Raw genomic sequence first — 23,810 nt, 5'->3', positions numbered from 1 at the left:
ATCTAAGGCTCCCCCAAACCATTCGTCTAATTCCTTACACTCTATTCAGCACTTCCTCTCCTACTGACCTGTGCTTGAGAAAGGAGTAAGAAATTGCCCATTTGGGGGTAAGTTGGGATCTGAGTCATTTCTATTCTCTAGTATGCAGAAGCCAGATCAGATCAGCCTCAGAGAACATCCCCTCTCCCCCCACACACACAAGTGGGTGGGGTGGGTTTCTGGTAATGAGTCTTCTTTATTAAAACAATCCTGAATTGATCAGGCAGGAGGAGGAGTGTAAAGGTAACCAAGAACAACAATGAGTGGTGGCTCTTGATGAGATATGAGCTGTCAGCGCCAGATGTTAGCCTGTGCCTGAATGCCATCCCAGTGCATTAATGAGCACAACCAGTGCCTTGCCTGGAAAGGAGGGGGTTTCATCTAAGAATCAGACGTCACGAACCCAAGATGGGCAGTCTGGAACCGCATCCATTGAACTGATCGGAGCAGCAATCCGTTGGGTGCAGCTGAATGGTTTTGAATTTCTGTTCACCCGGAGCAGCAGCTCTTGTCCTAGCTGCAGATCAGAGCGTACACTGCACAGGATCTGCCTGAGATTATTAGTCTGTCAAGCAGCTACTTCTGAAGCCCTTCAGGTGTGTTCCCATTGCGAGATCTGCCCTAAGTGAAGCAATTACTCACAGTCTCTCCACGGGCTCCTGGCTCTCCTCTGGCTCCTTCCTGTCCCTTTGCACCCTGGCCAGAAAGAAAAGGGACTTATTTAAATGGAGGCTGCTATTCAGCACTAGATGATGGGACTTGTGGGTATTCACAGAGAGGGTGAAATTTATGCCCACATATAGGGCCATCCCCAGCATATGCACCACCTACATCCTAACTAAGCTGTAATGGTCCCTCTCCACAGGGGGAATTTCACCCCTGACTTGCAGGGTGTAACTATATGAACAATAATAGTGCACTAAGGATGAATACCTGTGCAAAGGGCCTTCATTGGCCCCATGAGCCATAAAAGTCTACTTTGATGGTTTACATGGGACTTGCATTGTCCCATGGTGGACTTTCACCAGCAGAGAATTCAGTGGTATTATAGCTCCTGTTTTCTTGGCATTGCTGAGCCTGCCACTGCCCTCAACCCCTTTCTTCTTCTTCTTCCTTTTTTTGTTAAGTTCATGGCAGCGTTTAAGACAGTCCAACACTGGCAGTCTGAACAACAGCCATTTCCTATCCGCAGGACAGGCATAGCACAAGCACTGTGATCTTCTCTCATGCTGCCCTGCAAACATACTTCAGCCCTAAGCTGGAGGGACCCTGTCTGGGGGAGAGAGAGGTACCTCTGTGCCCATTCACTCTTTGCCCTTTCTGATGAGATGGTCAACAGGAGCGATGGTCAGAGCTCACTTGCAATGGTGTTTTTTGCTGTCCGGACAATTTTTCATGCTTGGCAATTGGACTAAAACTATGTACCCATTTCACGTAAAGCAAGGAGAATTCAGAAATTGTCTTGAATCTGAACACTGCCCTGGAATCCCTTGCTAATGCACTGTAATCACAATCCCTGATTTGTTAGCCCAATAGGGCAGCAGAAACACAGTACCCTCAGCTCTTGGCAGACATGCCTTGGCAGAGCTATCTTAGAGCTCCTGCTTGCAGAACAGTGTAGAGATAGCATGTCACACTTAGGGTTCAACTCTCTCCTCCTTTGCACTGGGGTTAATCACAGATACCTAATGCCACAGAGGTCAAAGGAGTTACAACAGTGTGAGAGGGGAATCAGACCATCAGCATCTAGGGGGAGGGAATGTGTGGAGTGATCTACATCCAGTCAGCATCCCTTACCTATCTGGTCATTCCAGGGAGGATAGTCGATGTTGCTTACCTGTGGTCCTGGAGGTCCTGGCAGCCCCATTTCACCTGGGACACCATGCAGTCCCTGCAAAGGAAGGGGAGGTGGGAAACAACTCATTTATTCTCCTTGGCACATGTTGGTTTGGCTCATTTTTCCCACTCTGGGGAAGGGAAGGATTTTATATGTCCAGGGCTAGCAACAGCTCAGGTTCATTTCAGACATGATGGAGAAGATGCCCATTCCTCTTGGGCATACCCAACCACTGCTGCAGAAGAACAGTGGGTCACAATAACAAAAACTTGCAGTTCCATAGACTAACTCTCTGAGTAATTTTGTCGGGCAAAATCAGCCGAAAGAACTTCATTAAAATGAACTATATATATATATATATATATATATATATGTGTGTGTGTGTGTGTGTGTGTTTATATATATCTATAAACACGTCAGCAAAACCCTATCTAAAGCTCCTCACAAGTCCTCTGCTTATCACCAGGTCACTTCTACTACAACCTTAGGGGCCCCTCCCAAAGGGAGTATGACACCCACCCATGTTCTATTAGCTGGTGGGCAGGGAGAGGCTCAAAGCCATTTCTGAAGGAATACTGTCGTGCACTTACGGGTTCCCCGCTGTTTCCTCGATCTCCTTTCTCTCCCTTTGCCCCAGTTTCTCCCTGTCGCAAAGCAATAGAGGATAAAGAGTGAAAAATAAATTAAAGTTATCTCGTCGGCTAAGCTGAAAAAAGTCAGACAGCTTTGTTCTTTGACAGAGGCATTCGACCACTTTCCATACAGAGAGCTGATGTTAAGGATCTCTTATTCCGCACAGAAAGCTGAATGGATTTTTCATATGAAGTGGCTATGAGCTGAATTGAAGTTAGAACCCACCCTTTTACCTGAAAGCAGAAAAGAGGACATCCCATTAGGGTCATCAGAATATGGCCATGGACTCCAACTTTATAAAGGGCCAGATTCCGTGGCCACTGAGATTAAGACCCTCCAATGAATGAAATACGCTTTGGAACAAGGCCAAATAAATAAGAGAAAGAATCTTCTTCAGCTAAACTGCTACCATTGCCACTCATGCTTGGTATCTAGAGCTAGAGGACTCATGTTGAATATATGAACAATCACATTCCTTCCATCCCAGAAGAGATTTTTTTTGGGGGGTGGGGTGTTGTTACGGGCTATAGCTCAGTATATTAGCTGTGAACAGCGCTTGTCTTCTAAGCCTATCCCAAATATATTTTCAACTAAAAAGATGGTTACTCTCCCTCATAGATAATGTTTACATATAATCTGCCATCATAAAATAATATTACAACTTGGTAAATTTAGGGGAAAGAATATTCTCTCTGGTGTACATTTATTGTCCAGATAGTCTGAACTTAAACATCAACTGTAACGGTTGATCAATGATTTACTCCATCTGCCTGGAAGATGATAAGACTAATGTCATTATTCCTATCCCATCTCTAAAAGATGGGTGTACATGGGCTAGCCTTGGGTATCACCAGTGAGGTGGATTCCACAGCCACTCCTGGTCGTGTGTCCCATTAACTTCTTGTGTTCAGAGAGTTTCCCCTCCCTGCTGCAACATCAGCACATTATTTTGTATGCTGGTGTTACCAACCACTGGGATTAATTTACTGCTGTCCTTCCTCTTCATAACATCCCCGCATGTTCATGCTGATGGAATACCATGCAGCAGGAATTCACCTTTACTTTGAATTCTGAAAAGCCAGTCAGTATGGATGCATTCATACTATTTGGATGCATTTAAGTGAATGGCATAGAGTTACTGGAGAAATGGCTGTCCTCTATAAGAACATAAGAGTGGCCCTTCTGGGTCAGACCAAGGGTCCAGCTACCCCAGTATCCTGTCTTCCGACAGTGGCCAGTGCCAGGTGCCCCAGAGGGAATGAACAGAACAGGTAATCATCAAGTGATCCATCCCCTGTCGTTTACTTCCAGCTTCTGGCAAACAGAGGCTAGGGACACCATCCCTGCCCACCCTGGCTATCCTCCACGAATGTATCTAGTTCTTTTTTTTTGACCTATCCTCCATGAATGTATTTAGTTGTTTTTTGAACTCTGTTATGGTCTTGGCCTTCACAACATCCTCTGGCAAGGAATTCCACAGGTTGACTGTGCGTTGTGTGAAGAAATACTTCCTTTTATTTGTTTTAAATCTGCTGCCTATTCATTTCACTTGGTGACCCCTAGTTCTTGTGTTATGAGAAGTAGTAAACAACACTTCCTTATCTACCCTCTCTACACCAGTCATGATTGTGTAGACCTCAATCATATCTCCCCTTAGCCATCTCTATGGGTGTGATCCTGCTCCCACTGATGATTCTAATGGTGCAAGATCAGGCCATATATGAAATTCCAAATTTGTATGTGAACATATGTATTCAGGCAAGAGCATTCAAACTTTTTCTTTTGTTACATCATTGTATACAATCTTTCAGTTATTCAGTCAAGGAGAAGAAGCATGTGACTTAGGTTTCCAATCAGACACCAGGTCTAGTCAAAACAAAAAGTTCATATAGTTCTTCATGGTTCACAAGATCTGCTTTCCAAATCATTTCTGCTAGCAACAGATTTGTAAAATTCAAAGGTTGCTTGCAAAGAATTTGCCAACCAAAAAAAAGTCTGAACTTGCAATAAATATTGTTTGCAATAAATAATTTAACTCAAGTTAACACAAATCCTATTCAAACAGTCTCTGTTGCCATCTAATGGCCTACAGAAAAACAACAGTGCAGCACAAACTGGTTTAATACATTTACATCAACCAAATATTGCAGTTGTGCTTTGGGTGTACTAGTCTAATTACATTTCAAACTAGTACACTTTTTGAAATCCTTGAGTGATGAAAATACCCAAAGTGTAGACACACTTTAACAAGATCAAAGAGATGGATGCTCTTAATAACTGTAAATATAAACAGGTATTCCCATGGAAACCAAGGCTCCAAGAGGAAATAATCACTCAGTAGTCTAAAGAGGCAGCTCATTTAATAGTCTTTTTTCCTCCTTTTTGTTTCTGTGTTTACATTTCAGTTGAACGTTAGTGCCATACTGATCAGCCTCCAGGCTTGGGGCCAGATTTTTAAAGGTATTGGGAATTAGGCATCTATATACCCTTAAAAAATCTGTCCCTAAAATCATACAATAGCCAAAAAACAGGTAGAATACAAGCAGGGCAAATTACCCTGCCTCAATCCTACAGGGACCGCCTACAGGGTTCCTCCAAATTAGTTGAACATATGGCCAATCTGGTGAGACTGTCAGTGCTGCGAGATAGTGCTACATGTTACATGGACCCCTGTCCCTGGCAATTGATCTTAATCCACCCTCTCATTTTACACAGCTCAATGTAGAGAAATGAGATGGTTATGACCAACAGCTGGACTGGATTCCAAGTAGCGGCTGGATTGGAACTAGCAGCCCCTATTGCCAGCCCCCTGAGCAACTGCCTGTCGCTGTTTTCTTTTACATATTTTTTAACTTCCGCCCCACTGAAAAAAGGGGACAAGACACAGAGTGGGTCAGCTTGTGCCCCACAACTCTGAGTGTGCAAGAGGGTGGGGCAGACTGCAGGGAGGCCTGCTACCCTCCTGGTTTATGCAGGACATGATCAGAGTCACATCTCCAGCGCCCCCGGAATGCAAGACGTCTCAAAGAGAGGAAGAGGAGACCGGGCATTGATTGGGTGCACATTGCACCTTCTGTCAGGAATTCCCTCCAGAGCTGCTCCTCCATGAATGTAGTTCTGCACAGCTCCCAGACAGGGGGCTGGGTCCTAAAGGCATAACTCAGTCCATTATGGTTAGATACAGACCCAAAACCACTTGAACTAGTCATGGTATTTCACAATAACTGAGCAGCTTTTAGGTAAATGTATCTAACTAACAGGGAACAATGTATAAGTAAACAAAGGACTGCTGCTGCTGAGATCTACTATTCCCTGAACTGGTTCCTCATCACTGTGAGAGAGGCAGCAGGAAGTATCCTGAAGGATGCCTGGCAACTTCTAACTTCCTCCTGAAACTTATGCCTTTAGAGCACACACAGTGTCCCAGTGATGGCCGTCCTCTTGGCCAACACACCAGGGTTTGAACCAGGGACCTCCAGAGGTAAAAGCATGAGCTTAAGCTAAAGTTTTGTAGGTAAGGGCTGTAATATACAGGGAGACTTTGGCAAACCAGTAAAGTGCCTGAAACCACTATGGCTTATTGCTAAAAGCAGCCAAGTCAGCAGGCTGTAAATTAGCCAAGTCAGCAGGCTTAGCTTAATCAAGGCAGGAGAGGTGGGGGGGGTCTTTGGGTGCCACAGAGAGGGCAGCTTGACCCTCGCACATCCTTCGTGATAAGAATTGTGTTGAAGTGACTGATACATGCATTTTAGAAGAGCAGGATGTGGCCCAGGAATGTCTATTGGGGGCCTCAAGGCTGCAAACTCTGGAAAACCCCACACCTGGTTAATCAATAATCAGAAGGAACCTTTTGCTGGACTATTGAAACTGCTTGTAACAAGTTTTCTTTAGTGACATGTCTAATGTATAAATAAGGGGGGAAAGTCTGAGGTAGTTGGACTCTTTTTGGACTCTCTCTCTGGATACATCTTGCAGTCCCCACTGGCAGACGGAAGATTTGGCCACCGGAAGCTTGCCGCTGTGTCACTCGAGAGCCACACTCAGCTCTGGTAATTATCAAGGGTTGGGGGTGTTTTAGTAACCTTTTGTGGACGTGTGTAAGTGCTTGAGACTAAGTAAAGTTCAGCTTTAAGTGAAAGCACTCTTGTGTTGTCCTGTTTGTGCCAGCCATCTATCGGTCGGACGGCCGTGTCTCCCCTGATTTATTTCCTGACACCACCTCGCACAGAGTAAAAGTTACCAAGAGCTTTGGGTTGAAAGAGCCCTGGGTAACAGTAACAACTCACATGCCAATCCAGAAAGGAGGTTGTGTAGCACCAACTCACCACTGGGTTACACCCCTGTGCCAACACATAATGACTTTTCTAAGCCTTAGTCAGTGAACCTGCAAAGTGAAGCTAACTCTACCTACTTCCCTCCCTCTCTCTGCTATGGATATCTGGAAACCTGGAATTATATTTGCAGATTTCTCTTAAGGTAAATGCCATTGCTGTCATTTTATAGATCTGGAAACTAGACCCAGAAATCTCTGCCACTGACACACTGGAGCAAGTCACTTAAACTCTAAGCACTTAATTCTCTGCTGCATTGCAACTTATGCAGTTATCTACATCTGTGCAAAGTAGGGGTGACACAGGACCACAGCAGAATACTAAGACCTTGTGTAATCAGAGAGCACTCACCATCTTGCAGGGATGGGACAGAATGCTGCTGCATCCCAACTAAAGTTAGTCGGGATGCTGCTGTTGCTAGGACAACGCCTGCATTTTTATGGTGACTGGGCATAGTGCTGTTGTTGCCTGGAGCCAGACTCAAGTTTGGGTTGAGCTCTTTTGTACAAAGTATTTAAATTACATGTAAAATTCCACGGTGTTTTTTTATCTATCAACGATAAATGGTGAGAAATTAGAGGCTGTCTTTATTAGATACATTACTTACAGGAATTGGAGGGAGTGGGGTAAACAGGGCTGTCTGGAAAGAAAACCAAAAAAATGAAACAAAGTTAGTAGAAACACATTCGCAAAAGAAGCCACTCAAAGTGATTTTCCTAGAAGGTTAATCATTTGTGGACTTCATTCTCTCTGTCAGTACAGATTCTCTCCCTCTCAGTTGGCAGGTCCTTTCATCTAATACAGTGTTCTTCGGAAAGAAAAGATCCAAAACATGCCTGAATTTTGTTGGGGTATTTGAAATATGAATCCCAAGTTTTCACAGGAGCTCTATAGTAATAATGAGCGCAAGCAAAATCCCAGCTTCAAACAGCTTTGAAATCTAGATCTGAATTTTACACTTGATACCATCTCTAGTCTCATTAAACTTTTCCCTTTGGACCAAATTTGGGGCTAGTGTAAGCAAGGGCAACTTCCATTGAAACTGATAGGAGCTGTGCTTTTCTCGCGCAATGGTTGAGCGTGGTCCATTATCATCCATCCTGGGATCACTAAGGATGGCTACACTTCTCCTCCTTACAGATTCCCCAAAAGATGTCAGCATTCAGAAGAGCCTTCTTCATTCCTATGCACATGCTGCTGCATTTGGGACCATTTCCCTCAGCTGTTGACCAGGACCAGGCCTTTGTGACTGAATTATCTCTCTGCGATGTATATGGGCTACCCCGACAGTCACTTGGAAGCTGCCATTGATACAGAACGAGGAAGCCTGCTTGCTTGGAAGGTTTCACCATAGGGAGTGCATCACACCAGGGTTCTGCAGCCTGTACTACCTTCCTGTTCAAGGTTTTGCTACAGACCTAGGAAGGTCTATATGGCTTGGGTCTTAGCTATCTGAGAGGCTGTCTGTCCATACGCCAGCAGGGCAGCTGCAATCAGCTCTTGCTAACAGACACTATATGCAAATCTCAGACATTTTCCCTGGAGGGCCTATAACTCTGGTACTATCTCTACCATTGTTGGGGCAGGAGCATTGTTAACACTCAGCGCAGGATGATTGGTCAGGTTTTGCTGGAGCGGATGATGAGGGTTATAGTTATAGTCCATGGACTTTGGTTTCATGGCCTTTAGTCAACTTGCATTTCAGAGTATACTCATGTTCCCACATTTTAAAAGAGGTAAATGGAAGTTCCTTGGTGCTTTCCTATTGCTAGGAGGGGTCCGTGAGGTGGACATGGTCTAATTTGGTGGTTCGTTGGACCCAATGCTGAACCCAAACTAATTCCATTGTTCCACAATGGGCTCCTAGTGTATGCGGTCTTCTGGGCCAGCAACACAAGATGGTGTTGTATCTGCTGGAGCCTCTCTCTCAGAGGTCTTGGAGGGCTGGAAGGGCACTGGATTTGAATTCTCTCCAAGCCATAAGCACTGCCCTAAATCCAGGCTGGTGAGGCAGTGTAATCCAGTCTAGGATTCCCCCTGCTATTTCCATGGGCACGGCGTGTCAGCTAAAGAGACTCAGGGGGAATGCTCCCTGCAAGATCTGCTCAGTTTCCCACAGGATCCATTCTGAAAATAAACTGGTTTCTTTGGGAAGTCACCAGAAAATCCTGGACTGGGATACCTTGCTTGGTCTTAAAGGATCCTGTAGGATCCATGCAATAAACTTGCAGCGTGTAAACACATTTACTCCCCTTCTCCACCCTTGTGTGGGCACAAACACACACACTTGCCCCAACCGCTACACCTACTATACATACCACCGAAAGGAAGAGATGCAGACACTGTCAAACTGATGCTACTGTATGCGGGAGCACGCACGCAGAGAGAAGCAGTGACAGGACACACATATACCAATCTCTTAAGAACTATTGGACCAACGGCATCCATGAAATAGCTCCACTGAAGTTAATGGAGTTATACCAGGGCTAAGTAAATAGTTCCTGGTGTTTCTGCAAAGGAATGGGTAACCTGTAAGGCCCTGAGCTTGGGAGGTCTGTGTGGAAGATGAAACTGCAACCTATTCCTCTGTACATCAACTCTGCATTAGTGCACGGGATGCAGCTTTACTTACTGTTCCAGGTAGACCAGGGGGACCAGCAGGACCCATGTCACCCTAAAGAAGTAAGGGAGAGGAGGATTATTTAAGGAATAGGAGGGCAGCAAACTAAAACACAGCACAACTGCAATTCTCCAATATGTACAGCTGTGAGACATGGCTGTACTAGAAAAGACCTACTCAAAGGAGGTCCTGGCAGCTTAGAGTGGATGTTATACATCCCATGGCTCTTTTGCTGACAGATGGATTTTACCCCATTGTCCGTGGCCAAAATTTCCCCTCTTAGTGTTGTGCAGTTTGACATATGAAAGATGTCTGCTTGGCTGCCCCTTTTGTCCCACAGGGCTCCGGTAGTGCCTATCCACTGTGTTTTGAGGTCTGGTTGTGAGACTGGTAGCAATATAAGAATAATTCACACTTGAAGAGTAGGGGTGCACAAAAAAGTTCTGCCCGAACTGTATTTCAATGAAAAATTGGGGTTTCGACTAAATGCAATTTTTTGAGAAAAAGTCTCCTTTTTGTGGAAAATTTCCAATTTTCATTGAAAATCCGAACTTTCTAAAAACATTTTTTGTATTTAGCCAAAACCCAAATGATTTGGATTATGTAAAGCCACTGCAGTGCCACCTAGGAATTTTAGTTTCCCACAAGGCCGAGCATACATAGGGACAGATCCAAAGCCCTGAAATCTATGGAAAGACTCCCTGTAAAGATGTGGGGTTGATCTATATTAATTTGTTTAATCTTTATAGTGGGAAGATAGTATGCACAAAGAAAAGGATTTTAAAGCCATAAAAGGCCTACACACCTGTCTGTCCTACCTGGTACAAGGACATTTTTAATGCAGCACACAATTAACCTGTAGAACTCATTGCCAGAAGATATTATTGAGGCCAAGAGCTTAGTAGGATTCAAAAAGACTCGGACATTATGACAATGATTGTCATAAATATAAAGGGAAGGGTAAACCCCTTTGAAATCCCTCCTGGCCAGGGGAAAGCTCCTCTCACCTGTAAAGGGTTAAGAAGCTAAAGGTAACCTCACTGGCACCTGACCAAAATGACCAATGAGGAGACAAGATACTTTCAAAAGCTGGGAGGAGGGAGAGAAACAAAGGGTCTGTGTCTGTCTGTAGTCGTCTTGGCCGGGGATAGACCAGGAATGGAGTCTTAGAACTTTTAGTAAGTAATCTAGCTAGGTATGTGTTAGATTATGATTTCTTTAAATGGCTGAGAAAAGAATTGTGCTGAATAGAATAACTATTTCTGTCTGTGTATCTGTTTTGTAACTTAAGGTTTTGCCTAGAGGGGTTCTCTATGTTTTTGAATCTAACTACCCTGTAAGATATCTACCATCCTGATTTTACAGGGGGGATTTCTTTATTTCTATTTACTTCTATTTTTTATTAAAAGTCTTCTTGTAAAAAACTGAATGCTTTTTCATTGTTCTCAGATCCAAGGGTTTGGGTCTGTGGTCACCTATGCAAATTGGTGAGGCTTTTTATCCAACATTTCCCAGGAAAGGGGGGGTGCAAGTGTTGGGAGGATTGTTCATTGTTCTTAAGATCCAAGGGTCTGGGTCTGTAGTCACCTAGGCAAATTGGTGAGGCTTTTTACCAAACCTTGTCCAGGAAGTGGGGTGCAGGGTTTTGGGAAGTATTTTGGGGGGAAAGACGCGTCCAAACAGCTCTTCCCCAGTAACCAGTATTAGTTTGGTGGTGGTAGCGGCCAGTCCAAGGACAACGGGAGGGAATATTTTGTACCTTGGGGAAGTTTTGACCTAAGCTGGTAAAGATAAGCTTAGGAGGTTTTTCATGCAGGTCCCCACATCTGTACCCTAGAGTTCAGAGTGGGGGAGGAACCTTGACAATGATAATTACAGATAACCAGAACATCCAGAATTATAGTAGACAAGGCCTTACCATTTCCCTGACAGCTTAGGAAGGCCTCACTGCTTCAGACCCAGCCTGCGTGGCCTGTCTCTGTGTCAGTCTGCTCCTCTGAGGAGCTTCCTGACAACTCCACCACCACTGTCTAGAGAGAGTCACTTTTTAATCCATTCAGTCCCTCTTATCTGCTTGATCCCAGCTTGAGAAAACAGCTGAGTAACTTTAGCTGGAGCCTGCGCTGTACCAACTTCTCAACTAACAACTCAGGTCTTGTTCCATCACCTCCTGACCTAATCACCACATCTTATCTGGATCCATTGTTATTACCTTCCTGCTAGTTTCTCAGCAGCCAACTATTAACAATAACCACCTAGCCACAGTACACATTCCAAAAGTCTTATAGTAAATATTTCCCATGACCTGCTCACATATTATTAATAAATTAACATAGATCATTCCGATGTATCTTGCTCGTTATCCGTAATGAGCTTAAAATAAGTACATCAGGACCAAAACCAAAACCCAGGTGCACCAGTGCCCGAGGCCCCCCAGTGGCAGGGAATTGAGTAAGTGAGATACGCAGATGATCCTGGCAAACAACCTGCACCCACACGCTGCAGAGAAAGCTGAAAAACTCGCAAGGTCACTGCCCATCTAATCTGAGGGAAAATGCATTCCTGACCTCATATATGGCAACCAGTTAGACCCTGAGCATGTAAGTAAAAACCAGCCAGGCATACACCTGAGAGAAAGAATGCACCAGGCCGCCCCATCCAGTGTCTCATTTCTAGCTGCAGCCACCTCTGATGCTTCAGAGGAAGACCAAAAAAACCCAAATCCAAATACACTGGGAGGAAACAATCCTTTCCTGACTCCTGCAGGTGACTGGCTGAAGACCTGAAGCATGAGATTTAGGGACCATCAGACCTGAACCAGAAGGGACCCCCAGGGCTGCCACACCCTAAACCCACCATCACAAGCAACCCTATCATTGAATCCCACTCATACATGTATCCTCTCTCTTAAAACTAAGTAAGCTGTTCCCTCACCCCACTCCCCAACACACACACACACAACTCCTATTGGGAGGCTGTTCCAGAACCTCACTCCTCTGACAGTTAGAAACTTGCATCTAATTTCCAGCCTGAGTTTGCTCATGGCCAGATTATACCTATTTGTGCTTGTGATAATACTGTCCTTTAGCTTAAACAGTTCGTCACCCCCCTGATGTTTATCCCCTTTTGTATTTATAGAGAGCAATCATATTCCTCCTCAGCCTTCATTTTGCTAGGTTAAACGAGCCCAGCTCTTTTAATCTGCTTTTATAAAATACGCCTTGTCTACTGTAACTCTGGATATTCTCGTTATCTAAAATTACCATCATTATAATATCCGAGTCTTTTTGAATCCTACTAAGCTCTTGGGCTCAATAATATCTCGTGTCAATGAGTTCCACAGTCTGTGTGCTGCGTTGAAAAAAATTTCCTTGTATCAGTTTTCAACTCGTCGCCTTTCAGTTTCCTCAAATATCTCCCCTTTCTTTGAATTACCAGAGTACAAATAGGAGTGCCCCCGCTGAACGCCTGTGGCCCACACACTACTTTGTTTCATCCACTCCTTTTGTCTGGTTGCTCAACTGAATAGCCCTAAACATGTAGCGTAGTTGTAGTCCATGTCGGTCCCAGGATAGTAGAGAGACAAGGTGGGTGAGATAATATCTTTTATCGGACCAACTTCTGGTGGTGAGAGAGACAAGATTTGGGGCGGCACAGAGCTCATCTTCTGGTCTGGGAAAGGTACTCCCAGTGTCACAGCAACAATGCAAGGTGGAACAGATTGTTGAGCATAAGTAGTTAAAACATATTGTATGGGCCCATTCACAGTAGAGTAGCCCGCTAACACCTCTGCAGTCATAGGACCAAAAAAGGGGTTTAGTGGGTTGTAGATTGTTTTAACAAGCCATAAATGCAGTGTCTCTGGTCAGTCCATGATTTTTAGGCCTGGGAGCTTAAGTTCATTACTCTGCTAGACACTAGAAATCATGGGCTGACCAGAGACACTGCATTTATGGCTTATTACAATAATCTGTAACCCAGAAACCCTCTCTTTTTGCCCTATGACTGAAGAGGCAGTAATGGGCCACTCTACCTTGAATGATCCCTTACAATATGTGCTAACTTCTTATGCTAAACAATCTGTTCCACCTTGTATTTAGCGGTGACACTCGGAGTACCTTTCCCAGACCTGAGGAAGAGCTGTGTGTGGCTTGAAAGCTTGTCTCTCTCACCAACAGAATTTGGTCCAATAATAGATATTTCCTCACCCACCTTGTCTCTCTAACAGCCCTGATTGTGTCATTCTCTCCTCATAAGAATTCTGTCCAAGCTACTAGCCATTTCCATTGCTTCATTGACTCTGTAGTTGACCCTGTTTCTGTTGTACCATGCTGTACTCTCCAGCCTTTGTTCTCCTTCTTCTTTTCTTGTTTAGGTGTCTGCTACCTCCTGTGACTCACCTTTTCACCGCTTTCGCCTTTGAGTCCAGTGAGTCCAGCTCCTCCTTTTTCACCCTAGGAACAAACAAAACACTCGGATTTTACCTGAGTCAACCATAGCTACTGCACCATTACCACGCCACTATAATATTTAATACTGTTGTTTGATCTTGCCGGTCTGCCCAGATGCAGCACGAGCAGTTATATCAAAGGGTAACATCTTGAGAGTAATTCACAAAAAGTAACACTATTTTCCAAAGCTGACAGTTTACACTTTAGTTTACGGAAAAGAAAATGAGAACCCTAACCCAACTTGCAATTAAAAGTGTTGTTGCTTGAAACACCTGCAGAAAACATCATTTGTTATTTTTCTGTTGGGAACAGGGGAGACAGTAGGGTGACCAACAACAGAGAGTGACACTATCAGAGGGGTGTAAATTCTAGGGTCACTAGCGCGTTGCACACTAACTGGCCCGTGTGGACCCTGCTGGCTCACACTAAACATTCCCTAGTGCACACTAATGTAGTCTGGCATAGTTAACTGTTTGAAACAGGGCTAGATTAATATATAAAATACACATAGCAATGCATACATGTATGGAATCCAACACCCAATGAAGCCAATGGAAAGATTCCCATTGATTTCATTGGAGATTGGCTCAGGCCCTATATGCATACACATAACCATCTATAAAGACTATGGGCTGTATTTTTAAAGCACTGACTTGATTTAGGAGCACGAATCCCATTGATTTTTAGTGGGACGTGTTCCTCAATCACTTTGGTGCTTTTGAAAATTCTACCGCATTTCCTCTTCATAGTGCACTGCTCCTACTACCTCTAGAGCATTATGAAATCAGCCATGACCTTCTGTGTTCGTCTAATTCCTGCATATACATTGACCTGTTGGCCCCTAGCTTGTGGCAAGGAGAGCTCACTGGCCATCTCTGTGTTAATGGCGGGGGGAGGGGGGGCGCTAGTTTGCTTTCTGGGGGCTGTTTAGTTCATCACCACATAGATCCTACCAGGTGGGAAGAACTTCCAACGGGCCCAGTCAAACTAAACAACATCTCCAAGTCACTCACCTGATCTCCCTTCTCTCCCCTCTTCCCAGGTAACCCCTGGGGACCAGGAAGGCCTGCTTCACCCTGAAAGAGAGAAAGAGTAGTCTATGACACCTAGGGGATATGTATAGCCTGTCCAGCAAACTCAGCTGTCTGGATTTTTGTTGAATTTGGGGGAATAACAACATAAGATGAATAATAAATAATCAGTTAATCAGGGAGGAAACGGTGGTAGAAACATGCTAGATCCCCTTGTACTGAGAAGCAGGATTTGGGCTGGGGCAGCAGGTGCATGGGACTGTCTGTGTCTGACCCCTCCTTTCCCTGGGTTTGTCTCCCCCGTAGCGCCCTTCCCTCTGTCTCTTTCTCAACCACAGAGTCAGAGGGTCAGAGGAGGCAGACATGTAAGAGACCCATTAGGCCACCTGGTCCCTCTTGCCCACCCCAGTCAGTACCAGATTGTCCCCTAAAGTCAGTTCCCAGCCATGGCTCAGGCTAGAATTCAATGACCTGCACCAAATTTCCATGTCCTCCAGTGGGAGACTGTTCCACAGTCTCATCAAGCACAATCTAATTCCCATTAGAGTAATAGGGAAAACAATCATAGAGTCATAGGTCTCGAAGGGACCTCAAGAGGTCATCTAGTCCAGTCCGAAAAAGAAAAGGAGGACTTGTGGCACCTTAGAGACTAACAAATATATTTGAGCACCGATGAAGTGAGCTGTAGCTCATGAAAGCTTATGCTCAAATAAATTTGTTAGTCTCTAAAGTGCCACAAGTCCTCCTTTTCTTTTTGTGGATACAGACTAACACAGCTGCTAATATGAAATTAGTCCAGTCCCATGCACTCATGGCTGGACTAAGTATTATCTAGACCAGCAGTTCTCAACCGGGGGTCTGTGGTCTCCTGGGGGTCTGCGAGCCCTTTCAAGGGGTCCCACAGCTGAAGCCCCCCTGGGGATCTCTGGTGCCCCCCTGGGGGGCTGAAGCCAGGTGGCTGGGCTGAATCCCCGAACCCTGATGCTCCCTGTGAGGCAGAAGCCCGGAGCCCATGGGCAGAGTTGGGGACATGGAGGGCATTGCCCCCGATCCTCCCAAACTGCAGCGCAAGAGCAGGACAGTCCCGGGGGCAGCACAGCTACACACCTCCCCTCCATCTCCTCTCCCTGCCCAGGTTGGAGGAGGGAAGCCAGAGCCAGTGTAGTGGCACAAACAGCTCCCTGGCAGAAGAATTTCCTATCTAGGTTGTACTGAGCAGGCTCAGTAGGTAACTGTATTGGCGGGGAAATGTGCCGGCTGCTGTTTTTGCTGTTACACCAGGCAGTGCGGGGCAGCTGCGGCTCTGGCTGGTGCCATGGAGCAGGTGTCCACAGCTTTCCCTCCTCTCCTGCTGGCGCCCTGGGTTGAAGCTGCTCCTCAGCTCTCAGCCCCCTTTGCTCCCGCAGAGGCAGCCGGTAAGAGCCTCCCAGATGGGGAGATCTGGCTCCATGGCTGGCAGACCCCTCTGGGAACAAGGGAGTCCTCCCAGCACATAGCCCCTAATACATCTCTCCCTGCACCCTGAGCTACCCCCTGCCAGCATACAGCCCCAGCTACCCCCTCCCTGAACCCTGTGCTACCCCCTGTCTGCACACAGCCCCTAGATACCCGCTCCCTGCACCCTAAGAGCTGTTTTCAAACTTTCTGTGCTACGCTCCCACCTTTGAGTTATAAATTTTGGTTGCGCCCCACCCCCGCAACCCAGACAGGCTGGGTGGCCTGCTAAGGTGAGTTGGGGGTGGACGTGGCACTTCCTCCCTGGACCCTGCCTTCCGGAGGTGGCTCGAGCCCCCCTGGCCCCTGCCCCCCCAAAATAGAAGTCAAACTATGCCTATGCCCAAGGCTAGGGTGACCAGGTGTCTGGTTTTGTACCAGAACACCCGGTCGAAAAGTGACCCCAGTGGCTTCGGTCACCACCGCTGACTGGACCACTAAGAGTCTGGTCAGCAGTGCTGCGGAGCTAAGGCAGGCTAGTCCCTACCTGTCCTGGCTTCGCACTGCGCCCTGGAAGTGGCCAGAAGGTCCAGCTCCTAGGCACGGGGCCACTTGGCCCCTACGTGCTGCCCTCACCCTGAGCACCAGCTTTGCACTCCCATTGACCGGGACCCACAGCCAATGGGAGCTATGGGGGCAGTGCCTGTGGGCAAGAGCAGCGCACAGAGTTGCCTGCCGGGCCTCCACCTAGGAGCCGAACCTGCTGCTGGCCGCTTCCGGGGCTCAGCGCAGCCCGCAGTGCCAGGACAGGCAGGAAGCCTGCCTTTGCCCCCCGCTGCACCACTGACCAGGAGGTGCCGGAGGTAAGCCCGTCCCCCAATCCCGAGCCCCAACCCCCTGCCCCGGCCCTGAGCCCCCCCAAACCTGGAGCCTCTTCCTGCACCACAAACCCCTCATCCCCGGCCCCACCCCAGAACCCCCACCTCCAGACAGAGCCCTCACCCCCCCTGCATCCCAACCCCCTGCCTCAACCCGCAGCCCCCTCCCACACCCTGAACCCCTCATCCCCAGCCCCACCCCAGAGCCCGCACTCCCAGCTGGAGCCCTCACCCCTCCCACACTCCAACCCCTTGCCCCAGCCCGGAGCCCCCTCCTTCACCCTGAACCCCTCATTTCTGGCCCCACCCCAGTGCCTGCACCCTCAGTTAGAGCCCTCACCCCCTCTCACACCCCAAGCTCTGCCCCAGCTCAGGGAAAGTGAGTTTGGGTCGGGGAGACCAAGCCACCAAGGGAGCGGGAATGTAGTGAGCAGGGGACATGGCCTCTGGGAAGGGGCGGGGCTAGGGTGTTCAGTTTTGTGGGATTAGCAACCTTACCCAAGGCCCCTGCCCCGAGTCCCGCTATGCCCCTGCTGGACTGTGGAGTTCTTATAACATGTCGAGGGGGGCCTCAGAGAAGAAGTTTGAGAACCCCTGATCTAGACCATCCGTGACAAGTGTTTGTCTAACCTGCTCTTAAAAATCCCCAATTATGGAGATTCCACAACCTCCCTAGGCAATTTATTCCAGTGCTTAACCACCCTGACAGTTAGGAAGTTTTTCCTAATGTCCAACCTAAACCACCCTTGCTGCAATTTAAGCCTATTGCTTCTTGTCCAGCCTCAGATATTAAAGAGAGCAATTTTTCCCTCCTGCTTATAACAACCTTTTATGTACTTGAAAACTGCTATGTCCCCTCTCAGTCTTCTCATCTCCAGACTAAACAAACCCAATTTTTTCAATCTTCCCTCACAGGTCATGTTGTCTAGACCTTTAATCATTTTTGTTGCTCTTCTCTGGACTTTCTCCAATTTGTCCACATCTTTCCTGAAATGTGGTGCCCAGAACTGGACACAATACACAAACTGAGGCATAACCAGCGCAGAGTACAGCGGAAGAATTACTTCTCGTGTCTTGCTTACAACACTCCTGCTAATACATCCCAGAATGATGTTTGCTTTTTTGCAATAGTGTTACACTGTTCACTCATATTTAGCTTGTGATCCACTATGACCCCCAGATCCCTTTCTGCAGTACTCCTTCCTAGGCAGTCATTTCCCATTTTTATATGTGTGCGACTGATTGTTGCTTCCTAAGTGGAATATGTTGCATTTGTCCTTATTGAATTTCATCCTATTTACTTCAGACCCTTTCTCCAGTTTGTCCAGATAATTTTGAATTTTAATCCTATCGTCCAAAGCACTTGCAACCCCTCCCAGCTTGGTATCATCCACAAACTTTATAAGTGTATTCTCTATGCCATTATCTAAATCATTGATGAAGATATTGAACAGAACCGGATCCAGAACTGATCCCTGCAGGACCCCACTTGTTATGCCCTTCCAGCGTGACTTTGAACCACTGATAACTACTGTCTGGGAACAGTTTTCCAACCAGTTTTGCACCCACCTTATAGTAGCTCCATCTAGATTGTATTTCCCTACTTTGTTTATGAGAAAGTCATGCAAGACAGTATCAAAAGCTTTACTAAAGTAAACATATACCATGTCTATCACTTCCCCCCATCCACAAGGCTTGTTACTCTGTCAAAGAAACTTATCAGGTTGGTTTGACATGATTTGTTCTTGACAAATCCAGGCTGACTGTTACTTATCACCTCACCAAAGGCTCTTATGTAAATTAAGTTGTCATGGGATAAGAGGATAATCCTTTCATGGATTGAGAACTGATTAAAAGACAGGGAACAAAGGGTAGGAATAAATGGTAAATTTTCAGAATGGAGAGGGATAGCTAGTGGTGTTCCCCAAGGGTCAGTCCTAGGACCAATCCTATTCAACTTATTCATAAATGATCTGGAGAAAGGGATAAACAGTGAGGCGGCAAAGTTTGCAGATGATACTAAACTGCTCAAGATAGTTAAGACCAAAGCAGACTGTGAAGAACTTCAAAAAGATCTCACAAAACTAAGCGATTGGGCAACAAAATGGCAAATGAAATTTAATGTGGATATATGTAAAGTAATGCACATTGGAAAAAATAACCCCAACTACACATATAATATGATGGGTGTTAATTTAGCTACAACTAATCAGGAAAGAGATCTTGGAGTCATCGTGGATAGTTCTCTGAAGATGTCCACGCAGTGTGCAGCGGCAGTCAAAAAAGCAAACAGGATGTTAGGAATCATTAAAAAAGGGATAGAGAATAAGACGAAGAATATCTTATTGCCCTTATATAAATCCATGATACGCCCACATCTTGAATACTGAGTACAGATGTGTCTCCTCATCTAAAAAAGATACTAGCATTAGAAAAGGTTCAGAAAAGGGCAACTAAAATGATGAGGGGTTTGGAATAGGTCCCATATGAGGAGAGATTAAAGAGACCAGGACTTTACATTTTGGAAAAGAGGAGACTAAGGGGGAATAGGATAAGAGGTATATAAAATCATGAGTGGTGTGGAGAAAGTGAATAAGGAAAAGTTATTTACTTGTTCCCATAATATAAGAACTAGGGGCCACCAAATGAAATTAATGGGCAGCAGGTTTAAAACAAATAAAAGAAAGTTCTTCTTCACACAGTGCACAGTCAACCTGTGGAACTCCTTGCCTGAGCAGGTTGTGACGACTAGAACTATAACAGGGTTTAAAAGAGACGTAGATAAATTCATGGTGGTTAAGTCCATTAATGACTATTAGCCAGGATGGGTAAGGAATGGTGTCCCTAGTCTCTGTTTGTCAGAGGATGGAGAAGGATGGCAGGAAAGAGATCACTTGATCATTACCTGTTAGGTTCACTCCCTCTGGGGCACCTGGCATTGGCCACTGTCGGCAGACAGGATACTGGACTGGATGGACCTTTGGTCTGACCCAGTGTGGCCATTCTTATGTTCCTATGTATTATCTTCTAGGTGTTTGCAAATTGATTGCTTTATTATTTGCTCCATTATCTTTCCGGGTACAGAAGTTAAGATGACTGGTCTGTAATTCCCACGGTTGTCCTTATTTCCCTTTTTATAGATTGGCACTATATATGCCCTTTTCTCTCTCCCGTCTTCCATAACTTTTCAAAAATAATCCCATTAACTTCAATGAGAGTTGGGCCAGGCCTGTAGAAGTCATCCTATCAGAGAGTTTTTCCTGATATTCTTCCAGATGTCACCCCTAATCTCATGTGTCACACAAAATAATTCACACTCCTTAGTGTTTACAGCCATCAGGTGCCTGCAGTCCGTTATCACATCCCCTCCTGGTTGACCCTGAGCTGAACAATAGCTACAGGCTGGGGACCGACTGGCTAAGTGGCAGCTCTGCAGAAAAGGACCTGGGGATTACAGTGGACAAGAAGCTGGATATGTGTCAACAGTGTGCCCTTGTTACCAAGAAGGCTAATGGCATATTGGGCTGCAATAGTAGGAGCATTGCCACAAGATTGATGGCAGTGATTATTCCCATCTATTCAGCACTGATGAGGCCACACCTTGCATCTAGTTTTGGGCTCCCCACTACAGAAGGGATGTGGACAAATTGGAGAGAGTCTAGCAGAGGGCAATGAAAATGACTAGGGGGCTGGGGCACATGATTTATGAGGAGAGGCTGAAGGAACTTGTCTTATTTAGTCTGCAGAAATGAAGAGTGAGGGAGGATTTGATAGCAGCCTTCAACTACTTGAAGGGGGGTTCCAAAGAGAATGGAGCTAGGTTGTTCTCAGTAGTGGCAGATGACAGAACAAGGAGCAATGGTCTCAATTGCAATTGCAATTGCAATTGCAGCGGGGGAGGTCTAGGTTGGATATTAGGAAAAACTATTTCACTAGGAAGATGGTGAAGCACTGGAATGGGTTACCTGGGGAGGTGGTGGAATCTCCATCCTTAGGAGTTTTTAAGGCCTGGCTTGACAAAGCCCTTGCTGGGATGATTTAGTTGGGGTTGGTCCTGCTTTGAGCAGGGGGTTGGACTACATGACATCCTGAGGTCTCTTCCAAACCTAATCTTCTATGATTCTATGATATTGAGCTCTTTTAATCTTTTTTTTAATCCCCTGATGCTTTGCACTGGAGGACAGTCATCCTGCACGGGGCAGGAGGGCAGGTGTTGAGTACCATGGCCCCACCACCCCAAGATTTCTGACAGCATTAAATTCCTTCCAGGCCCCCCTGGAAGATGTACTGAATCAGCACATCCTCTGGCCAGCTGGATCCTGTCCTGCCTACATCTGGGACTCCGCTGGGCTGCTCCAAGCCCCCCACCTCCAGGCAGACTTCCCACCACGGGGAGCTGCTGCAGTTTGGAGTCCACCGCCTCTGTCTCTCACCAGGCTCCCTTGTTCTGGCTGCTGCTGCTGCTAATGCCACACTTGGACACAGAAATATCCAGCTGCAGGGGAATCTGATGAGAGATTGGAGGATCTGAGCCTGGATCCCTCTGCGGCCAGCTCCCTGAGCACTTGAGCATGACAGTAAAGTCTGTAATGGCTCAGAAAGGCCCCCTGACATGGGGAGCTCTTCACTAGTGAGGGGAGACGTGAGGATGGGTGCCACTCCTGGGGCAGCTCACTGAGAGGTGGAGAGAAGGAGAATCCAGAAAGCACTGCAAGATCTCCAAGAAGACCTTTGAAGGTTGTTCCATAAGAACCTGAGTGGGCACATTCAGTTTATTGAGAGTTGATCCATAAGGCACTGGAACAGCACCTGCAGCCCACTGAGGACTGCTACGTGAGATCCTGGATGAGCACCTGCAGATCACTGAGGGCCTCTCCATAAGATCCTGAACTTGCCCCCCCCTGTTCTCGCTGAACCAGAGTTCATGCTAAGCATGAGTTTACTGCTGGCATTGTGTCAGCATGACATTCACTGTGATTGTAGAGAGGGACTTGTTCCTGTGCATGGAGTCTGAGAAAAAGAACATCAAATATATTAAAACCTGTCAATACAATGACAGCATGCACTGAACCTGAGCACTTTGGATTCCGAATAAACACGTCCACATTAAACCAGGCCAGTTTCTGTTTCATCCCAATCCCTATTTACAGTCACATGCCCGATTCTCCTCTCTCTCCCACCTGTGTCAGGTCAGTATAACCCATCTGCTTCTCTGGGGTGACTCCCTCTTTACACTGGGTGTGAGCAGCAGTGGAAGCAGGGACTTTCCTCATGAATCTTCCTTTGCTGATGTTTGTTTACTGTATTTGGAAAGCTGGTATGGGGGTAACCATACAAACATCCCAGTTGGGTGTTTCTGCCTCAGCCCCAATCCATGGCTTATGCTCAAGGACAGCCCTAGAGATTCACAGGTTCCCCGCTGAGCTCAGCTTCTACCAGAGGCAGCCAGAAGCCACAGGATACAGGGACAACTTTGCTACCTCTGTTCCACAAGAGACCTGTCATGTGGGGCACTTTCCCTGGCAAGTACAACTCATAGCTGTAGCATCTGGAGAGACAGTGACAACTCTCCCCACTGCATTGTATGGTTACAAGGAGGCCCCTGCCTCTCAGAAGTCCCACCAGCACTCTGGACTGATGCTGTGTGCTCAGGAGAACAGGTGCATCTGCCTAGGCCTCTCTGCTTTCCTTCTCTTTGCTGTCCACCATGCATGAGACCAGACTTTCCGGGATGCCCAGGCAGTTGGGCTTTATCCCCATTTAATCAGAGCTTCCCCCACATTCTAGCTGACCATAAATTGGATCATTCCAAACACGGCTAATTCAGTCTTCAGTCAGAGTCAAACCAAAATTATTTTATCTAGTTGCTGATGGAACGATTTAGTCCCAGGTCTGGTTCCTATGCACTGCTAAGACAATTTTGCCTGCTCACCTTCTCACCAGCTAGACCAGGTGGACCGTGATCTCCCCTCTCACCCTGGAAAGACAAAAGCACAGCTTTAGTATTACAGGGAACCAATGCCCCTTAACACTGCCTGATAATCAAGATGTTACACCCCATATCACCATACAGCAAAACAGATGTTTCATAGGAGTTCCTTCCTCCTTCTCCAACCCAGATCTAGAAATGGGTCCCCCTACATGGCCCACAGGGAGCAGCAGGATCCAATACACCCGAGCCAACCTCCTAAAACGTCAGTGTCAGATCCTGAGTCCTAGTTGGGTCCATGTCTATGTACGATGGCACCTTGTGGCAGAATTAACTGCACAGAGGGACAGGGACCTGCTTCTCCTTTCCCTTACACCAGTGTTACACAAATGTAAGGCCATCAACGTCAGCAGGGCTACACCTGCTTACACTGATATAAATGAAATCAAAATCGGGCTCTGGCAGATTCAATTCATGCTTACAAAGAGCTCTATGAATTGGAATTCCTTACCTTGGGACCAGCTTTCCCAGGAAAACCTTCCTCTCCCCTCTCTCCTTGTTCTCCCTGAAAGGAACACAAATGGACATTAACAGAACAACTCTCCAGGGGTGCAGTAAATGTGCAGA

The 23,810-nt window shown here is 46.4% G+C and overlaps 1 protein-coding gene across 1 annotated transcript in view; it reads right to left on the bottom strand.

Annotated features, from left to right (window-relative positions):
* LOC140906332 (uncharacterized) overlaps positions 1–23,775 on the bottom strand; it is a 79,122-nt gene extending 55,347 nt beyond the window's left edge. The window contains exons 1-9 of the mRNA XM_073330057.1: positions 23,695–23,775; positions 23,187–23,231; positions 14,925–14,987; positions 13,861–13,914; positions 9,473–9,514; positions 7,448–7,480; positions 2,467–2,520; positions 1,877–1,930; positions 682–735 (exon numbers count right to left, since the gene is read on the bottom strand). Coding sequence (XP_073186158.1) covers positions 682–735; positions 1,877–1,930; positions 2,467–2,520; positions 7,448–7,480; positions 9,473–9,508 — 231 coding nt within the window. The 5' untranslated portion in view covers positions 9,509–9,514; positions 13,861–13,914; positions 14,925–14,987; positions 23,187–23,231; positions 23,695–23,775. The remainder of the gene's footprint in view (positions 1–681; positions 736–1,876; positions 1,931–2,466; positions 2,521–7,447; positions 7,481–9,472; positions 9,515–13,860; positions 13,915–14,924; positions 14,988–23,186; positions 23,232–23,694) is intronic.
* Between the last annotated feature and the right edge of the window lie 35 nt (positions 23,776–23,810).

Source organism: Lepidochelys kempii, chromosome 2, assembly GCF_965140265.1.
Source record: "Lepidochelys kempii isolate rLepKem1 chromosome 2, rLepKem1.hap2, whole genome shotgun sequence".
Taxonomy (NCBI): Eukaryota; Metazoa; Chordata; order Testudines; family Cheloniidae; genus Lepidochelys; species Lepidochelys kempii.
Note: the sequence above shows the minus strand (reverse complement) of the source record. Positions and strands in the feature narration are given on the sequence as shown.